At 36.6% G+C, this 26,332-nt stretch overlaps 2 protein-coding genes across 4 annotated transcripts; one reads left to right on the forward strand and one right to left on the reverse strand.

Moving 5' to 3' along the window:
* Nucleotides 1-885: 885 nt before the first annotated feature.
* Nucleotides 886-5,124, forward strand: LOC112193232 (bifunctional TH2 protein, mitochondrial). Of its 3 annotated transcripts, XM_040516630.1 has the most exons (8): nucleotides 886-1,393; nucleotides 2,274-2,333; nucleotides 2,494-2,602; nucleotides 2,771-3,058; nucleotides 3,160-3,574; nucleotides 3,682-3,969; nucleotides 4,166-4,825; nucleotides 4,926-5,124. In XM_040516630.1, the coding sequence occupies exons 2-7, from the start codon at nucleotides 2,329-2,331 to the stop codon at nucleotides 4,576-4,578; spliced, it is 1,518 nt and encodes a 505-aa protein (XP_040372564.1). In that variant the 5' UTR covers nucleotides 886-1,393; nucleotides 2,274-2,328; the 3' UTR covers nucleotides 4,579-4,825; nucleotides 4,926-5,124. The 3 variants fall into 3 exon arrangements, with proteins under 3 accessions (XP_040372564.1, XP_040372563.1, XP_024189070.1); XM_040516629.1 differs by lacking the exon at nucleotides 2,274-2,333 and having other exon boundaries at nucleotides 887-1,393; XM_024333302.2 differs by lacking the exon at nucleotides 2,274-2,333 and having other exon boundaries at nucleotides 892-1,393; nucleotides 3,706-3,969.
* An 8,461-nt stretch (nucleotides 5,125-13,585) lies between these two features.
* Nucleotides 13,586-18,228, reverse strand: LOC112194709 (inositol phosphorylceramide glucuronosyltransferase 1). Its single transcript, XM_024334925.2, has 10 exons — nucleotides 17,850-18,228; nucleotides 17,366-17,486; nucleotides 17,033-17,218; nucleotides 16,294-16,457; nucleotides 15,680-15,787; nucleotides 15,213-15,350; nucleotides 14,980-15,117; nucleotides 14,547-14,811; nucleotides 14,308-14,431; nucleotides 13,586-13,946 (listed from the first exon to the last, which is right to left on the reverse strand). The coding sequence occupies exons 1-10, from the start codon at nucleotides 18,102-18,104 to the stop codon at nucleotides 13,814-13,816; spliced, it is 1,632 nt and encodes a 543-aa protein (XP_024190693.1). The 5' UTR covers nucleotides 18,105-18,228; the 3' UTR covers nucleotides 13,586-13,813.
* Nucleotides 18,229-26,332: the final 8,104 nt, after the last annotated feature.

The following is a 26,332-nucleotide window of genomic DNA, read 5'->3' on the forward strand; positions in this document are numbered from 1 at the left end:
TAAATCAAAAGATACACATAATATGTCAATATGTGGACGTTAATGCATGAAATTATCTTGAAATAGGAAGACTAAAGTGAATTGAATTAAGACATAAATCTCCATGCGTCGATTCCACGTAATTTGGTGGGTCTTCAAAGGGCAAATGAATCAAATCGAGATAATACTAAGATAATCAAGCTCGACTCATATATGGTTTCCCTTTTAATTAACGAGTTTGAACTTAGTTCAAGTTTCAACTATTTTTTCAGACTCAAACCTAATTTTTTTCAAACTCAAACTTAGCTCGGCCTAATTAATTTTTTTCTACGCTCGAGCCTCTTGACTCAATTATAGAACAATAAGCTTGGTCATAGTTCTGTTGATGGTCTGCAATGGACCTCTTTGTTATCAATGAGTGTTTCAGATGCACTCCATTCTGACGTTTACAACTCTGGATGCCCTAGAGACTTCCACTTATAGTCACAACCTTTTCGCATTAAAAAAAAAAAAAATTATAGAACAAGCTCAAAGTTGAGTTGAACTCAAACTCAACTTAACTTGATCATATATATTTCTGAATCCAAAAAATACCTTCAAGCCATTTTATCAAGATCCACCCGCAGTCTGTCAGTCTATCTCACCTTGCTATATAATTAAAAAGAATTACTAGTGTATTTTGAAGTCAAGAATTATTAGAGCATACATAACATCTGACAAAATATATCATCACTTTCCCATAATAAGAAAATATTTATAAGAAAAGAAAAGAAAAAAGTGTCCGGAGAATATAGAGTGAAAAACACCCGACATACACTCAAGGAGTTTAATCTAGCGGAAATTTGGCTAGACATGTAAGTTGGGTGAATGTGAACGGAAAACTCAAACAGATCCAGCGTTCGATATCATCCCGGATAACACCTCTTATAAAAAGCTTTACCTAAATCAGATCCCGACTAAAAAATAAAATGGTAGCGGACTTTGCCACTTTCACACCCTCCACCACCACCAGGTAATAAAAAGCAGATAAAAACTTCCATCTCTTTTCTCACACTCTTACCAAACGCAACTTCTTCTTCTCTCTCTCTCTCTAGATTTCTCCTCCATTGATGCGATTGATGCGCTTACTCTTCCCTCCAAACCCAATCAAAACCCCCCAAACCCTCTTCACCTCCCTCCGATCCCTCTCCCTCTCCTCAATGGCCATACCCCCTCCCAAGTCCGCCATCCCCTCCGCCGCCGCCGACAACGAGGCCGGCCTCGCCCGCCGCTTCTGGATCAAGTTCCGCCGCGAATCGATTTTCGCTCTGTTCCATCCCTTCTCGCTCTGCTTGGCCTCCGGCGACCTCAAGATTGAGTCTTTCCGCAGCTACATCGCCCAAGATGCTCACTTTCTCAAGGCCTTTGCCCACGCGTGAGTCCCTCTTCTTCTTCTTCTTCTTCAAGATTGAAACTTAGGGTTTCGATTGTGATTGAAATCTGAATCTAATTCAATTCCAAAAGTGGAGAATATTCTTGATTTTGTTGAATTTGGAAAGATTGGTTGTGTTTATTAAGCTTTTTTAGAAGTTAGATACCAGCTTTAGGAGCCTCATTGGGTTGGGATTTAGGCAAGAAGAGATAGTGTATTGTTCGAAATTTCGGGTTATGTCATTTACCCCTAATGTGCATAATTCAGGTTTTTGGTGAGTATTCTTGGTTAGATTGGGAATGAGGAGTTTTAATCTATATGAAGCAAAAACTAAGGTTAGGCTGTAGAGGTTGATGAAAATTTTGTATCTACCATCTACTTGGTTAGGCAGAGTTCTTGTTTTTTCAGTGTAGGGATTTCAGTTATGATTTTTCTTGTTGTTTTTATCATATGCTTAGTTAAGGCCGAGCAAGGTTGCTGAGGAATACGTAGGAAATGATAAAGAAGTAGAAACATGTGTCGCAGCCAGTTGTTAAGTAGTTTGACGCTTTTACTCTGTCATCAGTCATTGCCTTTCCTTGCTTTGCTTGTGAATTTCTATTAGGTTTTCAATGTCTTCTGCTACCATGCTACAATTTCTATATAATTTTTCTTGTCTAGTGTACCAGAAGATATGCTAGGATTTTGAATCGAAAGCTTTATTTGGTTGCTGAGAAAAGGTTTGAAAAGAAGAGGAAAAAAAAAATCTTTGGCTAAAATGGAGGATCATATTGTAGTTTGGTTTGGTATAATTGAACTGATTGACTTATTTGGTTGACTTTATGGTTCTTTGGAAACAGGAGTAACTAAAATCATATAGCTATTTTTTTTTTGTGTTTTTCAGTTTTCTCAGCAACCAAATGGAGTTAAAGTATTTTGGATATATTTATGTGCATTAAATGAGGTAAGCTTTTTTATTGTTTCCCATAAATCTAATAATGTGTACAATAGGAATAGGTTATGATTTAGTTTATTCAGAATTACGGCAGTTTGTATTAGGTCGATATTAGGTGTGAGTTTAGGTGATTTATATTTTCAAGCTCTATTAATGTCTGCATTTTTAGGTATGAGTTGGCAGAAGAGTGCGCGGATGACGATGATGCAAAGCTGGGAATTTCTGAGTTAAGGAGTGCTGTTCTTCAGGAACTGAAAATGCATAATTCATTCGTGCAGGTAAGATGAAGGGTTCTGAGTAGACGTGTAAACTACAACTGACTTGTAATACTTCAAATATGTATGTTTAGTAGTTAAATGGATTCTTTATTTGCAAATAGAATATATCACTATCGGTTACGTAGTTAAGTTACATTTTTCATTGTCTAAGTATAAGGGTAAATGCAGGAATGGGGTTTAGATGCTAAGGACATCTCTATCAGCTCTGCAGCAGTAAAGTACACAGAATTCTTATTGGCAACAGCCTCTGGTAAAGTTGAAGGAGTAAAAGGCCCTGGTAAACTTGCAACTCCATTTGAAAGAACCAAAGTTGCTGCTTACACCCTTGGTGCCATGACTCCTTGCATGAGATTGTATGCCTTTATAGGTAAGGAGTTCAAGGCACTTCTAGATCCCAAAGACGACACTCATCCATACAAGAAGTGGATCGACAATTATTCTTCCGAAAGTTTTCAGGTTTGTCCTCTCATATTTTAATATAATTTTTTTTCACCTTGTTTTCACATAAGTAGTCTTCTTTACTTCAACAACTTAGTTAATATATTCTTTGAACTTAGGCATCAGCTGTGCAAACTGAAGAGTTGCTGGATAAGCTAAGTGTCTCTTTGACTGGTGAGGAGCTTGACATCATTGAAAAGCTTTATCATCAAGCCATGAAACTTGAGATAGAGTTCTTTTCAGCCCAGTCACTTCTTCAACCAACTGTAGTTCCTCTTATCAAAGAGCATGACTCTGCAAAAGATCGCCTCATGATATTTTCAGATTTTGATTTGACTTGTACTGTTGTTGATTCATCTGCCATTTTGGCTGAAATTGCAATAGTAACTGCCCCAAAACCAGATCAAAATCAATCTGAAGATCAGATTATGCGGATGTCGTCGGCTGATCTCAGAAATACATGGGGCCTTCTTTCCAAGCAGTACACAGAAGAGTACGAGCAATGCATAGAAAGCATTATTCCTACTAAAAGAGGTACTATCAAATACTTGTTTAATACGTATGCAATTTCAACATTATGTTTTGAAGTGTGAAATTGTTGTAGAATCCATTTTATGAGGGTACTTGCTGAAGTCTGATAGTTTTCCCTTTTTATTGGTTTGTAGCGGAGTTTGTCTATAACAATCTGCATAAAGCGCTCGAGCAACTTTCAGAGTTCGAGAAAAAGGCAAACAATAGAGTGATAGAGTCAGGGGTTCTGAAGGGTCTTAATATTGAAGATATAAAAAGAGCTGGTGAACGTCTCATTCTTCAAGATGGTTGTATTGATTTCTTCAAGAAAATTATCAAAAGTGATAACTTGAATGCAAATGTTCATGTTCTTTCGTATTGTTGGTGTGGTGATCTTATTAGGTCAGCTTTTTCATCAGGTGCACATCTCTTCTCCACATTCTTAGAACCTGTCCGTTGATCTCATTTTATATGTTTATGCAATACAAACGCTGTGTTATTTTATTATCATTCTTGTGTTAGGCTTGAAGTTCCTTATGTTGAGCGTCTTATGTCTTTTTCTCTTTCCACTTGTACAAATGTCAGCATTATGTATACATATTATTTTTGGTGCAGGGGGTTTACATGAACCAAATGTTCATGCAAATGAGTTCACATTTGAAGAATCTATTTCCACTGGTAAAATTGTTAAGAAGGTGGAGTCTCCTATTGACAAGGTTCAAGCTTTCAGAGATATTATAAAAAGTTGTCAAAGTGACAGGAAGAACTTGACTATTTACATTGGAGACTCGGTGGGTGACTTACTATGCCTCCTGGAGGCAGATATAGGAATTGTCATAGGGTCAAGCTCAAGCCTGAGGAGAGTGGGAACTCAATTCGGTGTTTCTTTTGTTCCACTGTTTCCTGGTTTAGTTAAGAAACAAAAAGAATGCGTTGAAGGAAGGTCTTCTAATTGGAAAGGGTTAACTGGCATTCTTTATACAGCATCTAGTTGGGCTGAAATTCATGCCTTCATTTTGGGGTATTAATCTCTTTTCTTGTTTTAATGCATGCGAGCTTCTGCTTGAACAAAGGAATCATTCATATACAGTGGAACGAAAAGATAAAGTTTGGTATCGTATAAAAAAAAAAAACAAAGATGAAGTTGGTGGCTGATTTTATAAGGGTCACAGATTTGCAGCTGTCTTGCTCTTTTTCTTCTTCCTTTCCTTTTTTCATAAACAGGGTTTTCTCAATCGGAAATGTGATGTTGGCCGATTAGGATGCTGTAAACAGGTATTTGCCATTTCCCTTGCTTCTTTCATCTTTTTCCTTGGCACTCTGTTTCTGGTTATTCTTATACAACTGCTTCTTGATATCCTCTTTTACTTTTCAGGTATCAAGAGCTAGAGGCAGCAACGATTCAAGGCAGAGATTGTTATATCCATTTGTCCATATAAACATTTCAAGATCTGTATCTGTATTATGATAGTTGATTGCTATTCGATTATTTGAGATGAATGGCAGTTTCGGATAGTGTATTTTTGGTGATACTAATACCCCCTATTATAAATGCAGATTCAAAGTTTATGTTCTGTTTGGATTTGCAGTTTTCTCCACCAAGTTGTTTGTCTTTGTGACCTGTATTAGTCTTATCCAGGATACCTCATAAACTTTCTAAGCGGGATTAGTCCTTTGTTTTTAAATTAAACGCCACTAATTTCCTTAAATCTACTATGTTCTATATATGCCTCAGCACCTTTTTCTTTTCCTTCTTAAATTCGTACATTTTTTGGCTTTGTCCATGTTTCTCATTGTCCACTATTACAATGCACGCTTCCATTTTAGAGGGAAGACTATGTCTTTTGAGTCAACTTCACAATATCCATTACAGTTGGCCAAAAAAGGCTAAACTGAAAGTGACAATATCCATGATGTGCACTATATGATATGGAATCCTTTGTCGGCCATATGGTTCCTGATTGAGTTTAGCACAAGTAGTTATGGATTAAGAAAAAATGCAACATCAATGTCAAAGCAATTGAAAGACCAAATATACAAAAGCAAGAATCTAAATTAGTTCAATTTAAGTATTGTTTAGTGCATAACGTAGAAGCACTAAAACTAGCAGAGAGAAAATGAAACTTATGAACTTGGGGATTTTAAGTAGACAAGTTGACCACTACTATGTGCATGCGTTAGGACAAGCTTTCTTCATTTGCCCCACATTTCTAAATAGGAATTTTGTGATCGGATCAAAAATCGTGTAGATAATTAACTATCCATTAATATAATACAAAAGTATACTCTCTTTTACATGTAACAGTTTTGAGTTCGATTCAACAACAATTGTCATTGTGTAATAAAGCCAAAAAAAAAAAATCAATATCCCTTCTTTTAAGGGATATTGCCTCCCAGCATTCACTCTAAGTAACTTTGATAATTAAGTATCAAGAAAATTACCAACTTACTGTTCGCTTAGTTATATTACACATATTGGCAATTTTATTTTATTTTTGGCATTGAACAAAGCAAAGAAACAACCGAGAACAACAATGCAAGAAAACAGGAAAGCAAGCAACAAAACAAATTTGAACGTTTGAATTACCTTTCATAAAATGAACAGAGACTGCTAGGAAATCTTGTTTGGTGGAAACTATGATATTGTGGGGACATTTGTTGTCTACTACTTGTACGATAAAAAAGTTTCCCACAGTTCTTGGTATCCCATCTTCATCACTATCGATGATGTGCTTCGTACTGAAGGTTTCTTAAAGTCATTATGAGCACAGGAAGAAGAAAGCACTTTGTGTGGGATCTGCTGCACTTTTATACAGTGAGATCGGATATGTTTCGATATCTGATTGGTTCCTATTAACAAAAACTCTGTTCAATAGAGTTTAGAACCATAGTTACAGATTCATTGGTGTTCATCATGTTCCTATCATGGTGCCAATGCACTGGATTGTCATACTTATATGCTTTTTCATAGACCTGAAAGTAAAAATCACTCGCTTTTGAAAAGTCGGATAAGGTGAACTTGATGAAATAAACTTAAGTTGGTTTAGTTTGTTTAATTGATTAACCACCCTTCATGCCCTCGACTTCGACTGAAATTAGTGGTTAAGAAGGATGCTGATATAGTTTCTTCTCATACTCTCATTTTGAATAATTGAAGGGTTGGTAAGATGTACTTATATTGGGTGCCCTCATTTTAGATGAAATTCAACGATTATTTATAATTTTAATTCATGAGCATAGTGTTGTTCTAAGTTCTGATTCAAAAGAATGTTTTATCCCTAAAAAAAAGATATCGATAAGATTTATTTTCTGGTACATTAAGAACACACTGGCATATGCCTTTAGTGCTTGCTTGTGGTTGATTTGATAAGCAATAGTTGATCTAACCTAAATAACTAAAAGGAAACTCCCACTTCATTTGTGTTTAAACTAAATCTATGTAATCAATCTCAACTATACAACAGAACTTTCCCTAGACTATGGTAGTTAATTACAAGTCCGATCTATCAACCCACGTTTCCAATAGACCTTCCCCACTTACAAGTCGTGACTCATTACATATGCAAAGCACCATTTTCGTGCTACAAATTTGCTGGCTTTACTTATTAATTAAGTGACTCTTGATCATGGCCGATCGCCTCATGCGAAGTCAAATCTGAGAAAATGCTAATTAACTACATTGTTTTAGATGGAGGTTGAAACTAATTAATTATGTTCAGTTTGAGCCCAAGCTCTTTCATTGCAAGTTTATGACCTTTTGAACGTCTATAATCACTTGATTTGTGTACAAATGCCAATTCAAAGCCTAGATTAGTTCATGGAAAAAGGATCACTAAAAGCTAATGGCACACTAGATCGATGAGTGTAGTTTTAAAATCGGAAAAAATTTGAGAGAAAAAAAAGTACCTAATTGGATAACTCATAGCATTTTAAACCAATTAATTAACATAAAAACTAAAAAGCAGTGAGGAAACCATTTGACACAGGTAATTAGGTCAACTACACTACAATTTCAAATATATATATATATATATATATATATATATTATATAGGCAACTACATCAAAGCGGCCATTTTCATATGAACTTATAGAGCTATCTTGTGTTAATAAACAAGGGTGCAAAACAACCTAGTGATTGACTTAATTGATTAGAAGCCAGCTTAGCTTTTCCAATGGGAGAGCTTTGGCCAACTATGAACGAATATTAATTTTGTTTTATTGTTTCTTTAGCTAAGTGAATCCAAATTAGATAGCTCAGCTCAGTTTCCCACTTCAATTATAAGAGGGCTGCCCTTACTTCCTTTCTTTAATCCATTGGATTATTTCCTTTTATCAGGTGCAACACAACCAGACACGTGAAGTAGGACCTCCTCAATGGGAAATACGTACGTACGTGGCTTATTTTAATTAAAATCTCCTTTTCATCTTTGTTTGATCCGTCTCTCACATCAAGAACTTAGAATCTAATCTCTATGCTTATAAAGTATAACCAACCACCCACAATTTCCATCCCTCTGCCTTCTCTTTCTTAATTTGTTTTTCCTCCTTCTTCTCTTGTCACTGAGTTGAGTTCCCACGGTGGTTCGAGAGCTGAGATCAAGAATGCGGAGAGCACATTCGATGTTCGAGAACTTTCAGGTATGGCCTGATTTTCACAAGTAAATAAAGAAGGTGATGCAGTACGTACTTGAGGAGAGAAATGTAACCTCAGGCAAGTCTGATTCTTGGCTTTTCGATCGAATATATATGATCATATTCGATCATATATTATCCCCCTTTCCCTTTTTCGTTTTGCAATGACCTTTTCCTCCATAGTCTCTACTGATTTCGGCTTCTTTGCCACGAAATCAATGGAGGAAATATTATGAAATAAAATTGTTTCTGTAGTTTCGTTTTAGGGTTTCTTTGGTGTTCATGCCTTTCAGTTTCTTGTATGTTCCATGAACACTGTACGTAAGAGAACTTCATATCTTTGTACACCACAACTGGGTTTAATTTTCTGGGTTTTCATTGTTCTTTTTGTTCTGTTTGTTGTTGGATGAATGAATCGTCGACACCTCAGAACTCTCTGTTCATCAATTATGTATGCTTTTACTGTACGTACTTATTTCTGAACAGAAATTTTGATTCTTATGTCCCAAATAAGTTAGCTAGTTTCTCCGTACAACGATCAGTACTAGATGAGCTGAAGGATATATGGAATCTTGGTACGTGGTTGGATATATAGAAATTGAAGCCTTCTCCCGTACGTGTGTGATCCTCTATCTAATTTCAAAGAACAACTGCTTCTCGTTAGGTATGTTTTTATGTATGTATAAAGCTCTTAAGCTCAGGTTAATCACAGCAAATAAATAATCCTCCACAGTGCTTAAGAATGCGGGGAATTGAATCAATGAATGAAATTATAGAGGGTCTCAAATTTCACATTTATTAATGTTTAGTTGAGTAGTTATGATAGGCAAAATCAGAGATTATCATACATGTGAGCATTACTGCAGTTGATCGATCACACGTGTCTGGTTGTGAGTGATAGGCCCGGCCCCCATCCCTGATTCCCTGCCGTTGTTCCCCGGCACATGTTTAAGAACAGCATAAAGAAGATTAATTGAAGATGGATGGAGCTAGTTCATAATAGAAACTTAGAAAATGAAGTTGTGGGGCTGCTGGTATAAGCACCATGCTAGGGGATCGATAGCTCCAGATAGCTGGGAAAAGAAACCAAGATAATTAACATCGTGGACAATGTATTAAACTCCTCGATTTTAATGGTAATATCTGCAGGATGTGCTACTGCAGACAATGTGCTCCTTAATCCGAACTACTCACATTTTACACCCTCTAACTACTCACCTTTGCGGATGAAATTGATGCTTCTCGAAGAACAAAATACAGACCCAAGAAGGAAGTCCTATTATGAAATAGAGTATGCAAAACCGTACGTATGTGATACGTATTACAATTTTACAAAGCTAATTATACTCTAACACTGTCTAGATCGAGTAAGATGTTTGTATATCAAGAAACATGTGTCTTAGAGTGAAAGAAAGATACTCATGGGTTCCTTGGGAAGATGGAATCTGTTTGACCAAATAGCTCAAATTGTTAAAGCAAGAACATTAGGGACCATAACTAGAGCTTTCTCGGCACATTTTTTACGTTAATATAGTACTAGCTATAGTTATCTGCTACAAATTCAGGATAAGGATCGATGATGGATCACTAAAAGTCTCATCCAACTATCACGATATTTCCTTTTCTTTATCCTTTAGTTGAACTTTGAGTTAGTCACCATGTGTGTCCCATAGTGCAAAATGACATGCAACATGTGTATAAAGAAAAAAAAAGGAGAGAGATGAAGAATAAAAAGACAATCCAGATTGGATTTTCTATTGGTCCATGACTCATCAAAGACTCAGTGACAACCCTCAGAAAATATATACTATATATACAATGTGGTTGATGATTAGCTGATCCATGACAATATAACCGCGCTGATGAATTATAAGATCCAGAATCTCATAAGCAAATTAGAGAAGACGGATCCAGAATGATATCATTATAGAATTGCATATTGGTGAATAAGCACTTTGTTGTGGGACTTGGAGTGTCCGTACCTACAACTTTATATGAAGGATAGACAATTCAGCATGTTGGATTAGTTCAAAAGATGGTGTATTCCATAACTGCCTAACATGTGGCTTCCTTCAAGAGTAATTTTTCTTTTCTTTTCTCTTTTTCTATATTGATCAATTTCATAAACCATTAAAGCAATAAGCATAGTATATATGCACGTGCATGCTCTTATGAAGCACTGAGCATTAGCAAAATGCTTATGCATAGACGAAAAACAAATTAAGTTATTTTTGCGGCTCTCAAGGATTTGGATGCCAATTGTTTGGCATTTCAGTTTTTCTAAATTTCGAGGCTAAAGTAAAAGAAATTTAATATAACTCGTTAAGATTCTTCATCACGTCGAGTTTCGACATGGTATATTTTATATTCATAGACAACATCGGAGCCATTAGATACAGAAGATTGAAGAACATATGTACTTACCATGATCGAAGAGTGCAATGGGAGCACCTGTTGAGATATCTCAAACCACGTAATGCCCAAATTTATTTTCATGTCCCGCCGTGACATAAGCTTCTAGTTTATATTAATTTATGAAGGTGCATAACACCAAAATCTCAAACAGATATTTTCTTCTTTTTTCCAGGAAGTGTTTTATTTTATTTTATTTTTATATGTATTTCGGTTTCGACTTGTTTTTAGCATTATTTTGGCTATATAAATTAAGAATGAAGCAATTAGCTTGAAATTTTCATGGATAATTTCAGTTGAAAACTCTTTAAAAATCACAATTTGAGGGTGGAAAAATTTTGGTGTCAAAATAAGAACATACAATTTTTGCCCAAAAAATATGTGTTATACAGCCCACAGTTTTTTTTTTTTTTGTGAAAAATCGAGGTTTTGGACAAAAACATATTATGTGGAAAAAGTTTCGAGGTAGGTTGCCATATGATTTGGTCGTTTGGACATCTTTTAAGGGTACACTGCATGGTTGGACCTTCATACTTCATAGGGTCGGTCGCTTATATTTTGGCACCCCAATGGCTGATGCTTGGGTTGATTGTGTTTGCCTGCCTCTTTTGATTTTACTTGCTTAGCCTCGCTTTGATAAATTCAACCATTATTTAGGCACATAATATACCTTGTCTAAGCTCTTAACATCACAATGAATCCTCACTCCAGTGATTATTCTTATTTTATTATTATTATTATTTTTTTAACTCGTAGCCCACTCCACCTTGTTTACATATGTTAGTGAGAATCAAATTCATGACTTTTATAATGTTAAAAATTATAACCCATGACCCTTACATATGTCAGTTAAGATTCTTTATTTTTTTGTTTGTACTTTTAAACTTATACAAAATTTAAGAAACTAAAAAACATTTTATGAAATTAGTGGTCTCATGAACATTAAAGAAATGATATTCAAGCTTGGGGACAACGAGCGTGATTAAGAACTGTTCCTCCCTAAACCCTAGTTCATCTTGCAAGATCCAATAAGCTCAATCATAAACCCTAACCCGGACTTTGAACTGAGAGTATATCTAAAATTCATCTCTTTGAATGTTTCATCTTAAGCTGTCTCCTGAGAGTAAAATTATGTCCAATGCCCATTTTAACAAAATTAATCAAATCAAATTTCAATAGTGGCTGCCTCAAAGCTTTCTTCTTAATCACTTGTGGATGACTAGATTGTGTTCTGACCCATTGTTAGAAATCTAGCTTAACGAAACTTAAAGGTCAAGTTTGATATATGAAAGATTTTTTTTTTTTTGACAAAGTAAAATAAATATTTCATTGATAAGGTAAGGCCAGAACGACCATTACATATCCTTCCGTTACCATGTACAGATAGTCAAGAAGTTGTGATGCAAACACACCACGGTGATACATAGGCTAGATCATTCATTTAACAAATTCATGCTCACTTATTCTAGTGTGCCTATGCACTATGAAAACAATCATAGTAATAGGCAAAGAATTATGAAAAACTACATCTTTTCTTTGCCCTTCACGCCAGGGCTAGCAGGCTTCCGCGAATGAAGAAAGGAAAACACATCTTCAGCAGAGACATGTATCTTTGGTTTAGGAGGATTCTTGTTTTTGGATCCTAGAGGCCTACCTTTTTTCTTTTTGATGGAGTGTTCAGGGGCAACTCCTCGGGGCATCATCACTTCTGTAGGTACAAGCATGCCACCCGGTGCTTCAACTAGCCCCAACGAATTAGCAGAGAGCTTGAACGAGTCCGCAGGCATCCTGACCTTTTTAGTTGGTGCAGGGGAACCACTACCGCCAACTACAAGCTCACTAAGCATTACCCGAGGTTTCTTTGGAGAGACAAAAGGAGAGGTAGGTCTTCCTCGCTTCAAAGGAGACTATTCAGAACTGGATACCAACGCAAGTTGCTTATTAGCATCCTCAGATGCTTGCAGAGTTGCATGACGAAAGACCAGTGGCTTGCGCAGTTTGGATGACGAACTAGGGCCAAACAAATTACTTGCCACAGAAGGCAGGATAGGCATTTGAATACCATGAAACCTAAAAGCACCACCAATAAAGTTGCAATGTGCGAAACCTGCAAAAGACCTAGGCAGTTCCATTTTGTTTTCAGATAACTTTGGGTTAGGGTTTGATTGCTCACTTTTACCTGCGAACTGGCATGCCCCGTTCTCATGAAAGATGAAACCGCACTCTTTACAACATCCAATCAGATTTTCAAAGAAGAAGGAGATTTCCTTAATAACTCCTGGTGCTAACTTTAGGGTTTTTGTCAGGAAGAACGGTTTGGCTACCTGATGCGCCACATGAACCCTAACGTCTCCAATTGCTTTGAACAGTTTCTCGTCCCACTCCAAAAACTTTCCTGCAATCGAAGACACGTTAACAATTGTGTTTTTTACCTCCAAGGCTGGTGGTATATTACGCAGCTTCACCCAAAAGAACAGTTCATCCATTGGGATTGCAACGGGAGATGTCAAGCCATCAGTCATGGATGATCACTTGTGCACGCTGAAAATACCGAGAACCTCCGCGTAGTACCTTGTTCCTGTCCTTGCGTAGATCAAAAGATACCACAAAGCGATTCTGCGCTCTTTCTTGAACCTTGAAAGCAGCGTTGAGAACCCAAATCCTCTTGAAACGGCGTTGCAAATCTGGTGATGTGCATGGTTTTCGCGTAAGGGGTTGGGCGAGGAGGTATGCCTAAGAGCCTTGCCTGGTTTGCTCTTGGCATCTTGGAGATATCCACCACATCATCGCCTATGAGGGCCAGCGACGATGCAAAACTAGCTGCAACATCATCGATCGTTGCCATGGTAAGAGTGCTCAAGAAACAAAACTCAAATTGTTAGGGTTTTGGCGTCAAAGCGGTGCCTAGGTTTTGTTTTCGTCACCACATTTAGACTTTGTTTATTCAGGAAAAAATTGATTAAGATTTTTGATATATGAAAGATTGAGATTATGCGGAAGAATGTTAACAGTATCATTAAAAGTTTTCGTAACAATGTTGCAACAAAATTTCCTTGAGAAAAAGCACTTATCAACAGATTTTCTGGCAATAATTTACAAATTCATCTAGGCGTTCCATGTGAAACAGATTACAACAGAAGCATCAAACACTGCTTACAGGACAGAGTCTTTTGGTCAGTAGTTTTACATGCTCAGTTTTGTCACCAGTGAACCATATCTAACAAAAGCTCCTACTTCTCGTAGCATCTCGGTCTTCAAGGCCTCTCAAGAATGATCTAGTTGCAAGGTGCTCAGACGCATATGTCATGAAAGATGCCAAGATTAGGCCTCCAACAACCATTAAACCTAACCTGTCAAAGATTATATAAATCTGTCAGTTCTTGCTCCTTAAAATGTATATGAGCCCACAAAACAAGCAACCGGATAATGCACTTCAGGTCTTTACATCAGAGGATGGAACATGAGTACAAACTTGGCTCATCAGTGAAGACTGTTAAAGACTATAATGACAGATACAACTTTAAGAGCTGGTACCATGAGTGATAAGGTTACGCTATTAAGTCACATGAATTTAATGTATCAAATCCCATTGACATCATGCTTAAAATCATTTCAATAGGATCAATATTGCAACTGCAACTCAAATTTTCCTTAGGGTAAACCAACAGTATTCTTAGCAGTGACATCAGTAGGATTGGTCGAGCAAATTACCTTAAAAATAGAGCAGTGATACCAAAAAGACATGGCAAAGATGGAGCAGCAACAGCCAGAAAAGCCATTCCTAGCCCATAATACAATGAAGCACTATCACACAATGATACTTGCCGTTGATGACCTATAACACGTCCAGTGATCACAAGCTAATTAGAAAATAAATATTGTACAAATAAGGAACAAATTTGCTGAATCCAGCCATGGATGTTGACATTAGATTATCCAGGTTAGCTAACCTTTTCCAGAATCATCATCAACTGATTCAGGACCAGAGGAAAGTGTTGATTGCACTGCTGTTGTCCTCCCCCATTGATAAACTAGATGGAGATATCCTCCAAACAATAAGAAGAAGATTGTAAATGTCCACTCATACATCAATAGTAAACCAGTCCATGGCATAACTTGTCGAGGTACAACTGCAAGAGCAACCACAAGGGCCACCACAGCGGCCATGAAACACGCAACAATAGACATTCCGCCCAAGTAACAAGGAACCTTGCTCTGCAGATCAATAAAGAATTATTTAACACAAATCAATTTGAATGACCACATGACATTGAAAAGTAAGTGAAGAAGAAAATAAATTCCCTTTAAAGTTTTAATATGAAGAGCATGAAAATGAAAGGAAACTCTGCCGACCCAAAAAAGAAACTTAGACGGGGACCTAACCTGATTGCTGGCATTAATGGTGGATGACGTAGAAACACTCGTGTAGTTAAGAGTCCCAGTGGATCTAATTTTGTAATATACGTGTTTGATTTGGTCATAAAATGAACTTCGAGATAAGGATCCAAAGTATTCCCGTGTCTGCATCAGCATTGATATGGGTTGATATCCAAATATCCACAAATGAAAAATCTGAATTCATATATCTGAATGTAAGTGATCACGCAATTGCTAACCTGAAGAAAAGATCGATAGTAACAAAAGAGTAGAGCCAAAACTGGAACTGAGAAAAGAATTTTGACAACAAGAGCATCATTTGGATTTCTGCCTCCTCCAGTTCCCGGAAGGGAGTCCTTAAGCCCTTCCCTAACATTCTGCATATTAGTGAACATATTAAAAAAGAAATTTGGCATAAGTGATCTACTATATTTTCTTTAATTGCAAAAGTTACAAGATCAGTTTAAGGAAAATTCATGAGCAATTCAACATCTTCTCCTCCTCTACCAACATACCAGTAGCCCCTATCATGTACAATTACGTACTGATAAAGAAGTAATAGTTTGACCAAAACTTAAAAAGAAAAAATAACAACTATTCACGCTTCAGAAAGAAAAAGAAAAAAACAAAGAAGTTTTATTTCTAAGAAAAGATTTGAAAAGAAAAGAGGCGTGTTATATTCAGAAAATAGAATTGAAGGTGATACCTGCCAGACATCAACGGGTTTCAAAAGCCAAGATGTCCACCAATCCCAAGGTTTGAGGGGACCGAGGGTATAGTGAATGACACGGAGTTCACTTTCATTAACCATCCACTGCAAGTATAATGCATATGCAGATTAGACACATGAAAATGACACATGAACAGTATACTCCCAGTTAGCCAATTCACATGAGTCATCACCTTATTACTCAATCAAAACATGATATGAGACATATATTTGAAGTTCCATATTCAACCATAAGCATGACTCGGAAAGTAACACAAGTAGACTTATACAAAGCCAGCAATTTTGGTACTTAATTAGCTTCATGTGCACTAATTAAAAGGTTGAGCTTATATTATTATTTAGTCATTTATATTCAAAAATCAAAAGTAAACAGAACAACCTTAACCTATTGTATTCTTCTTCAATGCGAATCTTACTCCTTAACATACATGGTATCAACATTATCCCTCGATAATAAATGAAGCAGTAGTTCAATGCTAATTTACAGTTCATAGTCATGGAGGAAACAATATCAATGATGGTAGTGAAAACATTTAGAACTAGTCAATCAGCATAAACAAAACATTTTCATCACACCTATGTATATGTACCTTGTTTGCCAGCATATAGAGACCAACATCTGCATTATATAATGTTGAAAGACGCTCCATTTCTGGAACTGGCCTAGACTTGCGAACCTCTGGTGCTAAGTTTGGCTCGAAAACATGCGCATTGGGAAAATCCGAGTAATAGGAATTCAGAAACCCCTGATCTCCTGTAAAGAAAATAATAAATAAGCATAACTCAGAAACATATAAAAAAACCTATTATGAAGGAACGTAAATGGTGATCTAAGCATGTTTGCGAGTATGTAATCAGTACCCAACTAATACTATTCAACACATAGTATCATGGAACCCTTTGACAGACCGAAGTACAAATATCAGAAACAAGTTGAGCTGTTCAAAATAACAAATTAAGTTTTCCAACTTTATTTAGTCAACACCATTCGGCAGTATATACCTTAGCCTTCATAAGTTCAGCTATGATTCTTTGCCAAAAAAAAGAAGCTTCAACTTGAAAGCTCACACTTCTTTCCCACATCAAGTTGGACATTGCATTTAACTTCCTTACAGCAGTCACTTTACTATTTGTACTGACTAATCATCATTAACTCAGTTACTATTTCAGTATTTCCCCACATTGAGTATGATTATAAAACTATATCTACATTAAGTGATCAAAAACACCAATTACATGAACAAAAATACCTCAATGACGTGAAAATACATGCTGAAAGAACATACATGCAGTGGGAAGTGAGTAAAATTAGATCGAAATCTGACTTACCTCCAGTGTAAGATTCCAAAGTGGTCACTTTCCCCATCATGTCCTGAAATACATGTTCAGACGGTTCCACCACCATCACTCCAGAGTTCAGCCTCTCAGAATGCTTCAAGTTAGCACAGAACTTGCTGCATTTGAAAAGATCCTCAACACTTTTCACCACAATAGTATCCGCATCAAGATACACAACTGCATAATCACATTCCAGACAATAAAAACCCCAATCTGAATCCGTTCATTGCCAAAAATCACAGACCAAATCAATCAACAAAGACCTATTTCATTCCTATAGCCAGCACAAAACTGCGACAGAACTTCAGATATCAAAAATCAAACCTTTCTTGTAGTTAGTCATGTTGAAAATCTTCAGCTTTGTGTAGACACCCCAGAATCTCGTCGGCCTCACTTGATTAGGATTCGCCAATAGACTAATCTTCTCCACTATCCATCCATCAGCCTGTAAATCAATCAATCCAGTGGTCATTTCCACCTCAGCCAAAATCTCCGATTCTCGAAAAAGAAAAAGAAAAAGCAGCAAAAATTTTAACTTCTTCTTTCTCCAAAATCACTTCTCATTTGATCAATCAATCCAGTGATCATTTCTAGCTCAGCCAAAAAAACAAAGACTCCAATTCTCGAACAAAAGCAGCAAAATTTAGCTTCTCCCTTTTCCAAAATCACTTTTCAATTCAGCTAACACTAGTAAACACTGCCAGAAAAGGCAGCTTCTCTAAGCTCAACTAAGCCTAAGCCTGAACTGATTCATTCACCATTGGTTTCCAAGAGGGCAGAAAAGTAATTTCAAGTGGAGAACACTGACCTTGAGGAGCTTCATGGCGTAGGCGGAGACGCCGTCGGAGACGAGGACGACCATGTCCTTGGTGGATCCGGTGTCGCGTATCGATTTGCCGAGCACTCGGACGCCCAGCAGGAACTCATCGCCGTACAGCAGCGTGACGTAAGCCTCCGTGGTACGCTGCTGCCGCGACGGCGATGAAGAAGAAGACGACAAAACGGCGCCGTTTGATCGAATCAACACAGAAAACGCTACGATCAACAGAAATAGTGGTTTCATGTTAAGAAAATTCTTCGAATTTTAGATTCGAGGGGAGAAATTTGTCGAGAAATTCAAAGGGTTTGGAATTGGGAGGAGGATTTGGATTTTGGGGTTGAAGTCTTCATTTCAGGTGTTGTGTGTGAGTTGGGTTTGGAAAGTCATAGTAGTTTCAAACTACAAGAGAGAGATCCTCTGCAGTCAGGTCTATGATAGTGTTGTGGAATCGGGTTAGCCCAAACCCGATATGGGCTTTTGTTTTGGGCTACAGGTGTATCAGATTCACACCCAAGGCTTTATAATATTGGGCTGTGTATCTTTGGTGTAATTACTATTCCATAGTCCATGTTTATTATCCACACTCTTTAGTTTCTTTTTTAGGGTTTAGGGTTTAGGGTATAACCTTTCTGTGTTTGGGGTTCAAGATGGATATTATGAATCTTTTAGTTGATGACTCTGAATTCAAAAAGAAAAACAAAGAAGTTTGTCTTACTTGTAAAACCCTAAATTCGAAACCACAATTTTCATGTCGATTTGTGTTTTCTGCTTGATTGAAATAGTCCATTTCCATCTCTTCCTAGTTCATCAAGATTGCTATTTTCTTCTAGTTTATATACATTGGATACATCATCATCCAATTTTATTTTATTTTCAATTTCCACAACATCATCTTTGTTAAATTCGACGATATAAATTACCCGACATGTCATTTATGAAGCATTTTTTCTGAAGAATTTTTGTCACTCGACATTAATATTATCAAATGACTCTCCAATGGTAAGAAAGGGTACTCCAAACTCTTTTTATCTCTCATTTGGATACTTTTGTCAACTCTTCAATTCTACAAAGTCCTAATCATATATCCAATCTCACTTGTTTTTTAGTTTCTTTTTCTAGACTAGCTAGCTACCCACTTCATTATAACCAAATATTACTGGAAGCATGAATTTTGTTTTTAGTTCAATGATCTCCATATGAAATGATTTATCATGTAAATAAAGGGCCAATGAATGACCTCAAAGATCAACCAGAAAATCCCCCCCCCCACCCCACACCAAAAAAAAAAAACCCAAAAAAATCCCAATATTGAACAAAAAAATTTAGATCAATTAAGAGCATCTTTAGCAATGCTAGTCATTTTTTAATCAAATTTTAGCCAAAGTTGCTAAGAAGTCATTTTGACTAGCCACTTTAGAAAGAATGTTATATAGTTTAAATGTATTTAAAATTTACATAAAATAACTCAAAATGAATGTTATAAATTATAGAGAGCCTCATCTCACTCTATATTTAGGAGCGAGATAGCTAAAAGTTATAATGGAGAGCCCCTTAGAAGTCTGGTGCAGCTGTTAAAATATATAAAAAACTAAACATGCTCTCCAAAATAGCTAAGGAGTCAATATAGAGAGTTTATTAGAAATGCTCTGAAGGGTCAAAAGAGTTGTTGGGATCATCCTCCCTTTCAACCATGCTAAAAGATTCTGTAATGGTTAGCCTTTATACTTTCTCCTACTTTTGCTTCATTTTTTTTTTTTTCAACTAGCAAGGCAGATGTCACCACTTTGATTAAAGACCAAAGAGCACTAAATGTTCTCATTGACATAAAGAAAAAAGAAAAGGCTAAACTTTTGTTGTTGTGCATCACCTATTCAAATCTCTCTATTATTGGTGGTGTAGATTCTTAGGATATTCAAAACAGTACGTGAAACACTAAATTCTAATCATCATCTCCTTCATTAGTGGTCATTAACCTTATGATATATTGTTGTTAATTAATGGATACTATATCATATACAAAATTGAACTAAATTAAGTAGGGGAAAAGTAGAGATTGCAATTCACTTGTCATTAACCTAGCTAACAAATGCATAAACATATAATTATCACTTATATATAATGTAGATGTTGGCTTAGATTAGGATATGAAATTTAATTTTCTTCATTTCCCTCAATCAATGGACCCACATAACTTGGTTCATCTAAGATTAGCTCCTTGATTACTAAGTAATACCTATATACTATGCTCAATTACGAATATGTGCTTGCCCTTTGGGAGTGTCATAACAAGAACTAAGACATTCTCATAGTCTTATATATAACCTTCAATGATCCACACACTTATCACCAAGAAGAAAGTCATATGCTTAAAGTAGTACTGTTACACAAGTTTCTTGTTGACAAGATTGAGTTGATGAGCAGAGATCAATTCAACTTGATCGATCTTTGATGAAACCAACCATGTTCGGAGGCTCATCATCGTCGTCTTCATTTTCGACGGAAAGAATGGTCAGAGTGAAGCTTTTTCGTCAGCGGCTTTACTACTGCTGCTATAGCTCATCAGCAAGAGATGTGAAGCAACCAAAAGAAAGGGGTTGATCCGATCGAGTACTTACTATACAGAAATGTAACCCGGCAAGTCTGGCTCTTGGCTCATCTCATCATACTTTTTCTTCAAGTATCAGTTATTAATTACTCGTTCGATCGTTTGTTCTTCTCACATCTCAGTTTCTTGATAGTTTATTGATAAACTAACATATGCTGAGGACCCTCCTCCAACTTTATCTTTGAGTTTAATTTTCTTTGTACATACTTTGTTCTTCATTTTCAGTCCCTGTGTTCTTCTATTGGTCAGTTATCTTATTGAAGGTATTGCATGCACACTAAGCCACTATGGCATGGTTTAGATCTCTCTCTTTGTGGATATGATTGAGGGCTAGTTTAGGATAGATGCTTAAGTAAATACATTTCGTTATTTCCTAAAGAAGAAAATTGATGTATACGTACTCAATTTGTTTGCTAGCTTCATCGCGAAATCCTATCTTTTCGTTATTCCCAAATACCATTGGACAATATTACTCCTCGTCTGTGATATTGACAAAACAAAAATATCCAAACTCACTGGTCGGTTTGATCTTCTTCAATGTAACAAACACTTCGATTCTGCGGCCTTCCCAAACCTCCATGGATCAGACCACCTTTCCTCTTGTTTTGGCTGAAGAGAACAAAAAAAAAAAAAAAAAGAAGCATATCCAGTAGTATCGAACTATATATATCGATGAAGGGTGTTTGTTGTGTTGAAAACACCTTCATTCCTTCTATCAGATTTTTTTTTTTGGTCTTGTATGTTGATCTGCTCGAGTTAATTAATTTGTCTTCTATTTCAACCTCAACTAGAAACCTGCTTAGACTTGTAACCTCTTTCCATAAGGAAAAGGTCAACTGTGTTAAGTCTTCTCCAATGGAATAATTGGTTAAATAGTCTTAAAGGATTGAGATGTGGGATTTGATCCTTTTTGAAGGAATAAGGTATGTAGTGGTAAGGCATAGCCACTCTTAAAGCAATGCATTGGTACTTTTGAGAGCAATGCATTGATGGTTTCAAGGGTAAGAGATTGGGACTCTTAGAGGGAGATATTAGTATATTCATGCACTTTTAGTTGAAGAGATTGATATCTTCAGGGCAATGTATTGGTACTAAATATTGTGTTGATACTTTTAAGCCTCGTTTGGTTCGCGAAATAGAAAGGTTGGGAAAAGAAAGTTGATCATTTCCTATATTTGGCACACCTAAAAAAATGAACAACTTTCCTGCATGATGGAAAAATAAGGGGAAAAATGGATCCTCACCCCATGAGATTCATTTCTCCTCATACTTTCCCGCATTAATTGCACATTAATTACCTACTCTAAATATTATTTTAATGGTTGTTATTACCAAATTATCCAAGAAACTTTTGAATCTTGAATTGTTTATGTTTTGATAATAAGGATATTATTGAAAAATTGATGTTACCTACTTTCCTATTCATGCACAAACCAAATATTGGAAAGTAAAATACATTTTGCGATTACTTTTCCGGTGTTTCCAAACATTGGTAGGGAAACTAATGGGAAAGGTACCAATTTCCTTTCCGGCAACCAAACGAGACCTTAGTGCATTGTAGTAAGTAGTAACACTCCTAAAGAAACGCATGTGTACCCCTAGTATAGAAAGATGGTAGCACTTTGAGAGCATCATTGATACTTTTAGCTTATTGATAACCACATAGCAAAGTGTTGGTGCTTTTACATTTGAGTTGAGTTCTAATGTGTTGTGGTGATTGAGTATTAGGGCAAAAATTGGATAGCATTGACTCGAATACTGTTGAACCAAGTCCGAGTACTATTTTCGAATCATTGGCTAATAGCTCTGGTTTTTTCCAAAGATTGTTCCTAAACCCAAAATTTTCAATTAGAATTGTGCAATTTAAAAGCATTTCAATCCGAATAAATTGGGTTTGATTTGAGTCATTGTCATACCATTTTCGACCCGAAATAGAATCTGAATCGATAGTGCATGTCTAGAGTTGTGGAGTTGAGTAGACCCCAGTGAGGATTGGGCTAATGTGGCCATTAATCCATCTAAACATTTGTCAAAAATCTATTAGGTCTATATATCACCTTAATTTTGCAGGATCAATACATGTCTATGTACCCATGTGGCCCAAAAACTAGAATCATATACATTTCCTATGCTGCCCACATTTTGATTCCTCCATCTTTCTATTTAATTATACTTTTCTGGAAAAGACATCTCTCTCTTTTCTGATAAGATGGTGGTGATGGTTTACTAGCTTTAACATAGCCACGTGACAGGGGGTACCTAACTAATAATGCGCCCTCCGAAAATGTTCTTCTGGTCAGCTGCTGACCATGGATTGTGTGGTCAAAAATCGGACGGTTTACAACTAAGTGATCCCTAGTCAGCTGCTGACCAGAGATCTATGGTGAGAGCTGTCAACCGTCCGATTGAAATTAGACTGTGAGTGACCACACAATCCCTGTGTCAGCTGCTGACTAGGGGAACGAGACTAATGCACCCTCTGATTGGTTCTCAAATAAACACAAATGAAAATATGTTTTATTTATATATCATGTGTATGCAAAAGGGTCATTGATGCAATGATGCAGTAGTAATTATTCTGGAAATATATATATATATATATATATTATATATATATATTCTATGTCAGTTAATGAAGCACTTGAGTTCTTTCCCTAGGAAGCTGCTATTGCACTTCAGTTATTCTGTTAGTAAACCTCTTTTACCTTGATTCCTTGATTCCTTTTACCACGCATTTTCATCTCAATACCTTTAGTATTTACTGGTGTTCGCCCTACCTCTGGTCACTAGTGTATGTTCACTACTGTATTAAAATAGTGAAATTTGAAATCCTTAGATTAACTCATTGAAAATATCGGAAACAATTTGTAATCTAATTGTTTTGGCCTTCCAAGTTGAATTTGTCTCTATCAGCTCGTCAAGACTTCGATTTCTTGTCTTCTTTGGCAGAGGCCTTGTTCCTTCAAGTCTTATAACTTGAAATGAATGGGCAGGGTGTTTGCTACTTTGGTTAGTTTGGTATATAGCTTTCCGCTTGTCCGGTTATACTAATAAATGCCCAAAATAAAAGTCCATGTGAGAGCCACCAAGAAATGAACTGAAGAATCTCATATACTAAGAGCAAATGCACCCCAAGAGTCAATAGGCAAAGGCAAAAGGCAAGGTTTTGCCTCCCATTTGTGCACTATTCACTAATATTGCCTTTGCCTCCCAAATTTTTTCATGCACCCCAAATAGGCAAGGTCAATACCTCTCAATCATTCACTATTTAATCCAATGGTTCTTTTCTTTTTTAGATGTAATCCAATGGTTGGAACAAGATTCAAATATATATGATCCCACCATATTTAACTACAAGGCAAAAATTATCAACAGCTATTATCTTACGTCAGCTTCCATGTGCCTATGTTGGTCCCAAGTCAAAGTCTAAGACTTGCCATTGGGCTTGGTCGGGAAGGTCTCTGGTTGTCCAACAAGTTTGGGGTGCATGTAGCTTTTTTTATTTTTTGCCATTTGGCTGGTCTTGGACGTCTAAGACCTTTGGGGTGCATTTGCTCTAAGCGATACTTTTTTTTTTTTTTGGAGAATGAGCTCTAAGCGATATCTTAGAGTTCAAACAATCCAAAAACAAAGACACATGATTTCTATCTCCAATAGGATTCTTGGAGTGAGCTGCAAAGGCCTACAGGGATAGGACCTCTGTAATGTATGGCTCTCTACAATACATTGGGGCTCAAACCCATCAACGTTGCCTCAAATTAACTTCTGCTCTGACCCAGTTAGGAATTTCTCACGGTGATGTGGTGAGTGATTGGTTCTTGATCTTTGTTCATAGTTTTTAGTTCTTACTTGTTTCAAAATATCATATCATGTTTTTTTAGATAGGTTTCTCAAAAGTCAAAACCCTATTGAAACTTGGTGATTTATGTTTGAATGTTCATATGGTTCGATCAGGTTGCAACTTTGGCACTGGAAAGAAAAGTAAAAGAACAATCTCAAACACAGAACATGTGAAGGGGACTAATGGCTCTGCTAGGGTTTTCACGCTACAGAGTCTCAGCCTCTTTCTGCCTTGATTAATCATTCTGACTTCTTCGTGTCCGTTATGTCTGAGTCACGATCGTTTTGTCTGACAGGACCCGCCCCAGATTTTACCCCAAAATCTGAAGTAGCCCTGCGAGGCTCACCTTAGAAGAAATTCTACCAAAAATTTAGCGGAACTTCCCCTAAAAGTAGGCTACCCAAAACCTGTAGGAAAACATTTACACTTCTAAATCAATTCATCCTTATGCTTCTAGAGCCACCCTGCTCCCCAAATCAACATCATCCCAATTCACATAACACAAATCACAACTTAAATAACATTAATTCCTCAAGTGATCAGAGCAATTCTAATAGCAAGGGTAGTCAAGGAAAACCTAAAACAAAGAAAAACGCGGAAGCCATGTTGTTGACTATGCCTCAACTCCAATGTACGCCCGACCTCAACTAATTTTTCCTGCAAACTGGGCATTTGAAACCGAAGGGCCCAGGGGAAAGTAATTGAAAAACACGTTAGAGTGAGTGTACAAAAACAAACAAATAAATGAATAATTTTAAAGAAAAGAAGTTGTATTACTTTCCCACGAATTTAAATTCGTAAAACTTCGATGCATGCAACGTTTATAAAAGGTATGTGTTTAAAACTCAGAGTCTCGTGAAAACATACCAGTCCCCGCTGGCTAAAAGAATCGGACTAGCCCAGCTAGTCAAGTAACCAATAAAAGGATATGTGGAAGAGATGTCACCATACAGGTAAAAGAGCCCCTTAGGCTCTACCTACCCTCGACTGCCACTCACACAAGACTAGCCCAGCTAGTCAAGTAACCAATAAAAGGATATGTGGAAGAGATGTCACCATACAGGTAAAAGAGCCCCTTAGGCTCTACCTACCCTCGACTGCCACTCACACATAAGTTGTGTGAGGAGGAGAACTAATAACCTCGACTGCCACCTACGTGAGGAGGAGAATAAGCTACCTCAACTGCCACTCACAAACACAAAGTAAGTCAGGAGGAGACCTAGTAATTGGACCCTGGTATGGTGAAGAAAACATTCAAAACCAGTAAAAACCATAAATCCATAAGGCTTTCCCACATTGTTCACGAGAAAATACATATATTCCAGTGACGTGACCCCACACGCCAAAATATTCTCGAAAACATAATAAAATAGGCGAGAATCCTTCCGAAAACCTCAAGTATGATAATATGGTAGAAAAATCTCAAAATCGCCGAATAAGATGTAATAAAATTTCTGGAATTCTCCTCGGAAAAATCTTCATCGATCATCACATAACTCACAAATTCATTTCCCAACTCATACTCGAGATGGATTAATCAATTTCCGAAAAAATCAAATCATACTCCCGAAAAATAAATCTTAAATCCAAATCCGAGTATAATAAAATAAATTCCGAAACTCATATGGAAAAACAATGGCCAAAAGTATAGTCCAAAGCCAAATATTATACTTAATAAATAGAACGATAAATAATTAAATAAACCAATCATCATTTCGGAAAAATAAATGCATGCATCATTCTTTGAAAACAAAAGTCCACTCACAGTCCTATATAGGCGACCACGTGTATGAGTTTCTTCATCGAGTAATAGTTCGGTACGTCGCTCTGTACATAAGTATAATTCGTGAATAACAATTAGGCAATTACATACGATTCTAATATCTTTTCCTCCTAAATCAAACTTCCAATTTCTTTCCCAATTTAATCCAACTTCACCCCTAATACCAACTCATTAGTTTAAAGGTTCTAGGGCAGAATCGAGAGAAATCCGACAGTTGGATTCTCGTAATTCAATTATCGACA

Source organism: Rosa chinensis, chromosome 3 (assembly GCF_002994745.2).
Source record: "Rosa chinensis cultivar Old Blush chromosome 3, RchiOBHm-V2, whole genome shotgun sequence".
NCBI classification, from domain to species: domain Eukaryota; kingdom Viridiplantae; phylum Streptophyta; class Magnoliopsida; order Rosales; family Rosaceae; genus Rosa; species Rosa chinensis.

Excerpts from the sequence above, each read along its gene's own strand:
- LOC112193232 (XM_040516629.1), top strand. The coding sequence starts at position 1,089 with ATGCGATTGATGCGCTTACTCTTCCCTCCAAACCCAATCAAAACCCCC. Across the intron at positions 2,603-2,770 it reads TGCATAATTCATTCGTGCAG|GAATGGGGTTTAGATGCTAA; the intron begins GTAAGATGAAGG and ends GGGTAAATGCAG. Across the intron at positions 3,059-3,159 it reads ATTCTTCCGAAAGTTTTCAG|GCATCAGCTGTGCAAACTGA; the intron begins GTTTGTCCTCTC and ends CTTTGAACTTAG.
- LOC112194709 (XM_024334925.2), bottom strand. The coding sequence starts at position 18,104 with ATGAAACCACTATTTCTGTTGATCGTAGCGTTTTCTGTGTTGATTCGA. Across the intron at positions 17,219-17,365 it reads CATGACTAACTACAAGAAAG|TTGTGTATCTTGATGCGGAT; the intron begins GTTTGATTTTTG and ends GTGATTATGCAG. Across the intron at positions 13,947-14,307 it reads ATCACTGCTCTATTTTTAAG|GTTAGGTTTAATGGTTGTTG; the intron begins GTAATTTGCTCG and ends AATCTTTGACAG.